The 10,874-nt window shown below is 40.7% G+C and overlaps 1 protein-coding gene across 2 annotated transcripts in view; it reads left to right on the top strand.

Annotated features, from left to right (window-relative positions):
- LOC116392231 (alpha-actinin-4) overlaps positions 1-10,616 on the top strand; it is a 43,362-nt gene extending 32,746 nt beyond the window's left edge. The window contains exons 3-8 of one of the 2 annotated variants that reach the window (XM_031863478.1): positions 58-177; positions 2,938-3,024; positions 4,311-4,398; positions 5,332-5,410; positions 5,628-5,709; positions 9,769-10,616. In XM_031863478.1, coding sequence (XP_031719338.1) covers positions 58-177; positions 2,938-3,024; positions 4,311-4,398; positions 5,332-5,410; positions 5,628-5,709; positions 9,769-9,965 — 653 coding nt within the window. In that variant the 3' untranslated portion in view covers positions 9,966-10,616. Of the gene's footprint in view, positions 1-57; positions 178-2,937; positions 3,025-4,310; positions 4,399-5,331; positions 5,411-5,627; positions 5,710-7,004; positions 8,362-9,768 lie in introns of those variants that run through there. The other variant, XM_031863479.1, reaches the window with a different exon arrangement.
- Positions 10,617-10,874: the final 258 nt, after the last annotated feature.

Below are 10,874 nucleotides of genomic sequence, written 5' to 3' on the forward strand. Positions count from 1 at the left end.
TGTGTGTGTGTGTGTGTGTGTGTGTGTGTGTGTGTGTGTGTGTGTGTTTCTCCACAGGCGAACGGTTACCCAAACCTGAGCGAGGCAAGATGAGGGTGCACAAGATCAACAACGTTAACAAAGCCCTGGACTTCATCGCAGGCAAAGGAGTCAAGCTGGTCTCTATTGGAGCAGAGGGTAAGCGTATAAAAAGAGGAGCCCCGTCCCCAAATAGAAACATTCTTTGAGTCCTCAGACCTCACTGGTAAAACGACATGTCATTCATCCACCTCTGTCCTGCTTAAAACTTCTGACCTCATGAGAAAAAAGCTTTCGCTTCGTTTTCATACTTGGAGGCGAGAGTAGAATCCACAGCGACAGTAAATCTGAACAGGGTTTAGTTAAAAATAGGGCTGTGCTGAAGAAGCTTTTTTTATTTTGCTTCTGATCAGTCTTTTAATATTGAATATCTGGCAGCCAAATCAAATATTTCTTTATTTTGTCCCCTATAAGACAGCTGCACAGCATACTGATGCTAAAGTAATATCTCACACATTAAAATTAGAAAATGAATTTCATTCAGGATGGCGTAACAGCTGTCTCTTTAACAACACAGAACCTGCTCCGTCTCTTTAAGAACACAGAACCTGCTCCGTCTCTTTAAGAACACAGAACCTGCTCCGTCTCTTTAAGAACACAGAACCTGCTCCGTCTCTTTAAGAACACAGAACCTGCTCCATCCTGCCGATTGAGGACACAGGTCCAGGGCAATGGTGTGTGTGTGTGTGCGCATGTGTGCGTGTGACCTTTATTCCTACTTTATCAGGAAAACGTGACATTCTTGCCACATGACACTGCTGATACTGAACGCCATTGAACTCAAAGTTGCCCAAAATACTGCACTACCAAACACACTCTGCACATTGTGAACTCACTCTCACACACACACTCTTTCTGGCCTTCTCTGAAAGCAACCCACTAAAGGTCATCTAGTGGAAACTAACAGTGAGACAAATGCTGACATAGAAGATGGAAGAGGAAAGAATTGAGGGATGGTGGCGACGCGATGAGAGAGGAGGAAATCCTACAGAAACATTTTAGAAGGACACATTCTGGTTCCCATTTGATCTTCAGGGACTTCAATCTTAAAGGAATACTTCATCCCCAAAAAATGTGTTTTATCAGCTGCTCACCCTGTATTCTAGAAGAAAACTTCTAGAAGAAAACTGCCTTCACGGTGAACGGAGAATCCCAAAACTAAAAAAATTAATTCTTCATTAATTTAAGTAAATGCAGCAAAACTATATCAAAACATCTGTTTACGAACTCTCACAACTCATGCTGTATAATCCAAGTCTCATTTATCCGGTTGTATTCTCACTACTTCCAAATCACATGCATCTTCACTGATTCTTCAAGATTTTCAAGGTAACATGGGGTGATTTATTAAATTAATACTCATTTTGTCAGCGAAGTATTCCATTGAACCTTCCTGTAATACATTAAAGGACAAAGTTGGGGAGACACAGTGGTAAATCTCAGAACAAAAAGAAAAGATTTGTATTAATAAATCTGACTGATTTATTTTAAATGGGACATTTAGCTCCTTCAGCACAAGTAGAAATTAGGGATGCACAATAAAATGAATATTAATTGCCATCACCGTTTTGGCTTCCCACAATTAAACAGACACGGTCATTTTTTTTTTTAAATACTCCGCTCATAGAAAACTCACTGCATATCAAATCAAGCGTTTCCTAAACTAACCGGCTACCAGGGGCCATCCAGATGTTTTGCACCACTTTTTAGGGGAGCCGTCCTGCTGCTGCTGCACATCGTGTAATACAACAGAGAGCAGGAGAACAAAATGAAAAGGCACTGAATTCAAAAGGAAGAACCTTACTTTCAGTCTGATATTGACTCAAAGACGTGTACATTAGCAGTGCACTGTGCATAAAACAGTTTGTACCTAAAATCAATTTATAGTGGTGATAAATAATCGTGATCTCAATATTGATTAAAATAATTGGGATTATCATTTAGGCCACAATCTGAGACTCAAACACAGAAGAAGGTTAGAATGACAGTGAAGTGAGTGTGTGATGGACTAACGAGAGGACGAGTGTATGACGGCACTGACGGACCAACTGTCTCAGGTCTGTGTTTGAGCTGTGAGTGGAACACAACACACCACCCTGTTGTGTGTGTGTTCATTAACCTGCCAGCTATCTGCTGATGCTGGTGGGAAAACTGAGATTGTGATATTTGAAAGTACCAGCCTGTAAATATTTTTTCCGGCTTAAAGGAATTTGTTAGTTGTATGAGTTGATGTTCTAACGAGTAAGCTAAATATTGATTTCACCACAGGCTCGGTTGGTCAATATGCTCTTAGTTTGTACAAATCCGCAGTCGGACAGTCGCTGGTGTTGGAAACAAGTTCTTAATCCAATATTGTTTTTGGGGGGATATGTGTATGCAAGTGTTTTTGTATGATAGAGAGACACAGAGAGAGTTAATGTCCTGAATGAAGGGTTAGTTGTTGGGCAGGACGGCTTCAAGTCTATCATTTAAGCATAAGATGATTACATTCATTTAACATGCTAATATGCCATGATTAATATAGGCTAACAGAGTGCACAGTGGCTGATGTAGTTCATTTGGACAGACCGTGCAGAATTTTATATTCCCCCATCGACCAATCGAGTGGATTAAACAGTTGACTGCATTTTATATCTACGACAAATTCATTTTGTTTTATGAAAGGCATGATGAAAGCATCTCACTTGGAAGAGAAACTGGAAGCTGTGGGACATTAAGTGCAGCTGTGTGTGGGTGTGTTGGCATTATTAGATGTAATAGCAAGGTTGTACAAACAGCAGTGACAGACGGTGAATGTAGACGCAACAAAAGAAATGTGCTGATTGATTGACTATTTTCATTTTATTATTTTTTGTGCAGAAATCGTGGACGGAAACGCCAAGATGACCCTGGGAATGATCTGGACCATCATCCTCCGCTTCGCCATCCAGGACATCTCCGTAGAAGGTACAACTTCCTGAGGCTTTCAGTTTGCATAAACACATTCAGCAGCAGCTTGGCAGAGCTTTTCAGGATTATAAAGGCAGGGTTGGTAATCTTTACCTGACATCCAGATAGCAATCAATGAATCAAATGCTCTGACCAAAAAAAAGGAAAAAAATCCATCGGAGTGTCCCTCAAGCTGCTAGATGAACAGCTGTGAGTGCAAACAGCCATGTTTGTTGTTTACGTTATGCTCATTTTGGGGGCGTGGCTTTTGAGGGAGGCCTGAAGGGGACGGGCTGTTGGTCTTGCCGACTTGTCGACTTCTTCGCTAGATTCAGCAACTTTTGGAGCTGCTGCTGCTAGCTGCGTTTATTGGAAAAGAGTTGGCAACCCTGGGCTGTGGGAACAAGAGTGAAAGTAACAAAGCTAAAGATGCACGCACGCACGCACACACACACGTACTTTTAAGCTAAAAGCGCTATCAGACTGGGATAATTTGCCTAACTTTTTTTTCATGACTTGAGGACTGGCTTTGCTTGCTCACCAAATGTATTTGTTCTTCTTTCTTTAGTTTATACAAAAAAACATGTTTTGTCCGACAGTGTTGCTTTATTCCAATTTTGGTGCATTTAGTGCAGATGTAGTTCAATTGATGTGGGAGGGACCTCTCGTTGATGTTACCTTGTTGATCGTTTCATTGATCATCATCACTGTTGCGCATGCGTCTACTTTCTGTTTAAATACCTGTTAATTTGGTGCAATTTAAAGGGTTTAATCCTCATTTTAAATTTAAGGAATACTTGGTTATACAATGAAAAACTGCTACATATTTTAAACTTTTTCAAACCAAGTCTCCCCACTATTGGTCGTATCCATGAACCGTTTAGTCTGGAAAATGTCAGAGGATAAGCTCTCGGCGTCAATGCTGAAACCCAGGACACTGAATTTAGACTGATTGAGTTGCGGTGACTCTCTGCTGGCTAATTAGAAGCCGTCTGTGTTGAATTAACTCTGGTGGGTGTCGGCCACCAGAAGCAATATTGAGTCATATTTGTTACTCTCCGGATTAGCAGCTGATACGGTTCTTAATGTTTGTACGGGCACAGACAGTAAACAACAACATCCCTCACTCCTCCAGTCCGCTGAGGACGGAAGCAGTTTCTATTTAGCTCACATCATAAACGGGCACCGCCGTATTTTCCTCTCTGACGGAGCACCGTTCATAGAAATATAATAAGACGGTGATTAAATGTGATGAGACATTTTCTCCTGCTGCTCCTCCTCTAACTCCTTCCTCCTCATTGCAGAAACTTCTGCAAAGGAGGGTCTTCTGTTGTGGTGCCAGAGGAAGACCGCTCCCTACAAGAATGTCAACGTGCAGAACTTCCACATCAGGTAATACACACACACGCACGTACACTTTATTTTTCAATAAATTAATTGATTATATTATTAATATACTACTACTGATAATAATAATAATAGTAATATTAATAATGGATTAAATCAATTGTATTTTTAGCAATTCATTATTATCACATATAAATATATTAATCAGAGAGCACTTCCATTATAATTCAGAGCAGTTTATTTAAAGTGATGAAGGCCTCCTACAAGGGTCTGGGGGCGATCCAAAGCTGGAGCAATCTGTAAAAATGACAAAGAATGAATTAATTAAATACAAAAAAAACTTTTAAGAAATACATGAATGAATAATGTTCCAGATTGATTTGAACTATGACCCGGACTGAACCTGATCTTCCATTCTTTTGCTCCCTGACGGGGCCCCATTGTGCTTCGCTGCCAGTGGACAGGACGGCCCTCCACATGACTTTAATATTATTGTTATAGTTGTTATTAATAGTAGCTCTGGTGGTGGCAGTAAATAAAGGATCAGTATTGGCATTAGTGTATGACGGACTCCTATAATGTGTAGAAAGGTCGCCCCCTGTTGGAGAAACAGGATCATGTTTCACATCTCTGAAGGAGTCAGAAGACACTTACATTATTGTGACAGGGAAATGTGGTGTGCATGTGTTTGTACATTTAAGAAACAATAGAAGAAGCTGTGTAAGGCTCATACAAAGTACAAAAACCTTTTTATAGTATCAGTGCTTCACTCAAAACCAAGCAAAGACCAGGTCTAAGTTAAGACCAGGGTTCATACAGTCATGAAAACCTGGAAAAGTCATGGATTAAAAATAAAACGGTTACAGGCCTGGAGAAGTTTTGGTTCAAGTGCAACTTTTCTTGCCTAACCCTAACCACAGCTGGTTCTGTGATGTTACCCCTCCGCCTCACACTCTGCTCATCTGTTCTCTCCAACAGCTGGAAGGACGGTCTCGCCTTCAACGCTCTGATCCACAGACACAGACCGGATCTCATCGATTACGACAGCCTCCGAAAGGTAGACCGCCACATGCACACACGCGCACACACACGCACACAGTTACACTACCGCTGGACATCAACACGAAACCCAGTCCAGACTCAAATGTTGTAAAGCCTTTGCATATTGTTATGCAAACTAGTAAAGTTTCAAATGACCACTAATCAAAAACTTGCTGATAATAATTTTGTTTTAAACGTGAAGTTGTCTTCTGACGCTGTGATTGGTTGTCTAGGATGACCCGGTGACCAACCTGAACAATGCCTTCGAGGTGGCTGAGAAGCACCTGGACATCCCCAAGATGTTGGACGCAGAAGGTAGGTTCTGACATTTCCTGTGATTGATGCCGTGTTGTTGTTATAGTTTGGTCCTGCTATATATATGTGTGTGTACTGTAATCCACCCTACTGTATGCAAACTGTTTTCAATGAGTGGCTGTGTTTACATGCACACAACAAGGTGACTGTGATGCGAGTGGGCAGTAGTCTGTCATTTTACAACCCTTGTATTACATTTGTCAAGTACTCGTTTTCAGCTGTGATTAAAAATGTGAGCAGATTTAAAACAGGAACAGCTTCCTGTTTCAGTGTCAAGTGTTTAGAACAAGCTGGAATATCAACAGGCAAGGTGTTGCTTTATCAAAGCTCTTCTTCAAACTTCACAGTAGAACCAGAAGGTTAGTCTAGAGTTAGCACTGTTGAACATCAGCTGAACTAATCCCAGTTCAAAGCTCTTCAATCTAACCACTGAGTAGACTGCAGAGGGCCCAAAGAAAGACTCACCCACTCAATATTTAGAGCCCAGTTCAGTAAAGATGGAGGATCACTGAAGACTACATCCAAGTTCAACAGTATTCTCTCCCGTCATGTAACACTGAGGGGACGTCCACTAAATAGATGTTTGAATCTTTTCATTATTGAAGAAAAGAAAAACATCCACATAACAGCTGATTCATAACTTTTCAACAGGAGTGAACATAGTTTGCAGGTCCCAATGCTTTCTGATGTAGTGAAACTGTAACACCGACCAATTTATAATCGCTTAATCAGTTTGAGTGATTTCTTTTTTTTCACATTTGAAGAGCTGGAATCTTCTTTTTTGGTTTATTTACTCTGTCACAGTAAACTGAATATCTTCGAGTCGAGGACAAACAAAGACATTTAAGGATGTCATATTGGACATTTTATAGATGAAACAACTAATCGATCAATCGAAAATAATCAAAAAGATTAATTTACAATGAAAACAATTGCTGAGTTTCATTATTGTCTCACTTCCATTACAGTCACAGTGTTGATGATCTCCAAATGCAGTTATATCAGGATCGATGGAGCCTCCATCCCTCCCCCTCCTCTTCTGTCTCCTCTCATTCTTTGGATTGTAAAATAATTTCTTTGCAGAACTTAATTCTTGTTCTAAAATATCCCACTTCCCCAGAAAATGAAGTTATGGTCATCCTGTCTGTTAACAGCTACAGCAGCTTGTTAAGTGTGTGTGCGTGTATACTATGTGAGTGCATGTCCCTTCACGTGTGTCCTGTGCTGTGTATAATCGCGTGTCGTCTGTCTTGCCTGTGTGTGTGTCTTCATAACCATGGTCTCCCCCCTTGTAGACATTGTGAACACTGCTCGTCCGGATGAGAAAGCCATAATGACTTATGTGTCCAGTTTCTACCATGCCTTCTCTGGAGCACAGAAGGTACCCTTTGACCCCCTGACCATGACCCTTTAACCCGCCCCCTCCTCGTTACTAACAAGGTGCGGCTTCCTGTCCAGCATGGCCTCAGTTTCTCGACAGCGCTGCTAAGCCCCCGAGCCTCGACAAGGACACTGGATTCATGGGGCACACAAACACACACAAGCTCAAATAGTGCGACTGTAACTGTGCTGGGGAACGCAGTAAATGTTCTGTCTTCTTGTCGAAATGAGTCCGTAGATTACAGAAGAATGCAGCTCAGCTTCTTGGTAGCACTGTTTTTACAATGAATCGCTGTTATCAAGACAGTAATGGTTCATCGGTGTTTGCAGCAGCCATACTTTTTAACTGCCAAGTTAACTATTCTACTATTTGTAGAATAAGATTGCGGTGGTTGCTTCATTGGATTGTTTCCTAATCGTGTGATCCAACCAAATCCAATATAACTCCAGAGAGTTGTAAAGTCCAAAAGTCAACATTGATACATACTGTAGGTAGATCTGATCGTTTCAAAAACTTCCCAACATGTTTTTATCAAACGGAATATTCTGCTTCAGTCCATATTTGTTGGCTTGTAGCCTCAAAAATATTTGCCGTCAAAAAAGTTTGCTCTCCTGCTTGCTTCACAAAAAGGATCACACACCTGTATTACAATGGTGGTCTAACAGCGCCATAGACTAAATGTGTACAATCTAACGGCACCGTAGACTAAATGTGTACAATATAACGGCACCGTAGACTAAATGTGTACAATATAACGGCACTGTAGACTAAATGTGTACAATATAACGGCACTGTAGACTAAATGTGTACAATCTAACGGCACCGTAGACTAAATGTGTACAATCTAACGGCACCATAAATAATATTTATAGAACCGCAATAATCAAAAAAATCATTTTTTCCCATCTTATTTTATATATTTTTTACAACATTTTATATACTACATTTTAGTTTTTAATATTTACCAAATCTTTAATAAATCCTTTGTAAACATCTCTTAATATTACATAGGTTATTTTGTATTTGTAAAGCACTTGCACTGTTTAGTGCTGTGTAATATAAATCACTTTAAAGCTTTGCTGAGGTATCAAAGCATTTCATGATTGAGTGATGACTATTTCAACAAACGCTTGAGATTATCACATCGTGTAAAATAATTGTTCAAATTTAAGACCGTTGGTGCATTCAGTAGCATCTTCTATAACGAAAATGTCTCTGAATTTTACTATTTGATCTGTCGCTCTCTTCTACCCTCCCATCACTCGTTCCTCTCGTTCACCACCACCTCCTCCTCTTATTGAGCCTCCCCTCCCTGTAGGCCTCTGACAGGAAGCCAGTTGATGCGTCTCTTGTTTTGCTCCACTTCCTCTAATTAATTTTCTGGCTCATTCAGAACTTGTTTGTGAGCCTCTGCAGTCTCAGGAGACGGCCGTGTGCGTGTGAACTTGTTCCATGTGCAGCTGATTCTCCTTCTTGAATTATTTACACAGTCAGACACAACAGAGACAGTTTGTATTTGTAGCCGCTTTGAACGATTAAAAACAAACTCGCAAATCTCCGGACGTGCTGCTTTTGTCAGCGTTGTACTATATTTTCTTACATCACATGTAATTCTGTTCACACAAAGCTTTTCATCAACATCTGGTGTTGTTTTCCAGTCAGTTATTCTTCCCAAATGTCCAAGTGAACAGTTACAGTTGAGACCCTGAAATTGTGTTGCAGTCATTTGTTAGGCGGAAAAAAAAAGATGTTAGTTTAATTTCAAAGGAAACTTTAAAGCATGTTGTGCTGATTAATGTGCTGTTTTTACAAATGAGGAATCGGCTGAATCAAATCTGCAGATTTATAAGATTTCTAAACTTCAAACCTAGAGCTGAAATTAATGATTGTATTTGTTTTGTTATGCTGTGGTTTAGTATTGGTTTGTAAAATGTCAAATATTGAAGGATGCCCAAGTTCCTAAAACCGCAAACTTTTTTTTTCTTTTCTCCAAATGAGCTGTTTTAACCGAAAGAATCGCTTTACACACGGTGGGGGCGTGACGAATTAACCACAAGAAAATGCAAAATGCCTTTATTAACGCTGCAAAACTGTTGAAAAATCCACCTTGTTCCGGAAAAAAAACGTGTCGCTTTTTTGCCACATAATATGAAAGTACTCACGACAAAAACTGTTAGAAAAAAGTGAATTAACGTGTGTGTTAATTGCGCGACAAAAAAAATGCGTTGCGTTTCATAGTTCTGTATCGACTTGTAGTTTCAGACCTTGGAGCATATAATATTATTATTATCCTGATCATGTAATGGCATCATTCCCACCCACTGAATGAACCTTCACACTTTGAATGATCTGCTTTGAGTAAATTCGCCTCAGATTTAAAGAGCTTCATTTAGCAGACGATGTGTGTGTTTGTGTCCCGGCCTTGAACCTTGTGGCTCCAGTGTCCTTCAGCTCACTTCAAGAGGACATGCGTCCTCCTGCTGAAGTCCCTCCTCCTGCTGTCAGTGTGGGGGGAGGATGCTGGTGGTGGTAATAGGATGAACCTGAAGCTGTGGACCTAAAGAGGGAGCCACTATCTCTTCCTAACCCTTGCGCAAGGACAATATAGCTTTGGCTTCACTCTCTCTCTGTTTACTTTCCTTCGCCAACCTCTCTCTGTCCTGCTGGGTGATGCGTAGACATCGTGGGTACGCTGAGGCCGGATGAGAAGGCCATAATGACCTATGTGTCCTGCTTCTATCACGCCTTCTCTGGCGCGCAGAAGGTGAGCTTTTCACGCTTTTTCAGACTCGCATCAACACTTCAGTGCAACAACAGAAAAAACAGGGTTTCCATCAGTCGTTATGACATGGGTCATTTTTCTTCGGGAATGTAGGTGATATCATCTAGTGTCCAAAAATGGGTCAAATCACAGGAACATACTGGAATGTTTCCCCTGCATTTATTAGATGGAGATGCTTTATGCGTCTCCTCATTGGAAATCAGATTGCTCTCTTTTACATAGTTCTGGAAACCAGAACTATGTAAGGGAAATGTCAACAGATTAGGATCATAATGGGAGCTCTGACGACAAGAAATGCTTTCTGATGCTTCTGTTTCTCTGGACATCGGCTGTGTTTCCCCCAAAGTGGCTTTACCTTATGATCTGGATTTAAATTCCCAAACTCATGTTAGTAATGTGATCATCTACTGTATACTCTCCTACTGAAAGAATACCATGTGCCTTCACTAGATTATGGATCTCAGCTGGACAACTGAAGACGCACTAATAGACCAGTATCACAAATGCTTCCAATATAGCTTAAGATGCTGGATCTCATCATCGTATCATTTATCAGCTCATTTAGGCTACGCAGGAACAACCACACGTGTCACCTGCTACCGGATCAGCACTGCACATGTGCACACTACTTGTTGTTAAAACACTCTTGTGAACAACTAATTATCGTTGAAACCAGGAGGAGAACTAGTTAACGTTGGCTGTTAGCAGTCGGTGGGCAGCACAGTGCTGCTCGGCTACAGAAGGGAGCTAACGGCTAACCTTAATGGAGGTTGCACCGAGTTACATTATAATAGCTCTATTCAGTCAAAATAAGTATTGCGCAAAAGTGAATTATAACACTATCATGAGGCGATATGAAATTAGATATTAGAGAGGGAAGTATTACCCATTTAACTTTTGGATCGGCACGATAACTATTCGGAATCGGGAAGAAATAAAATCTTATCGGAACATCGTGTGTGTGTGTGTGTGTGTGTGTGTGTGTGTGTGTGTGTGTGTGTG

This window comes from Anarrhichthys ocellatus, unplaced genomic scaffold, assembly GCF_004355925.1.
Source record: "Anarrhichthys ocellatus isolate YVR2014 unplaced genomic scaffold, GSC_Weel_1.0 scaffold29, whole genome shotgun sequence".
Classification (NCBI taxonomy): Eukaryota; Metazoa; Chordata; class Actinopteri; order Perciformes; family Anarhichadidae; genus Anarrhichthys; species Anarrhichthys ocellatus.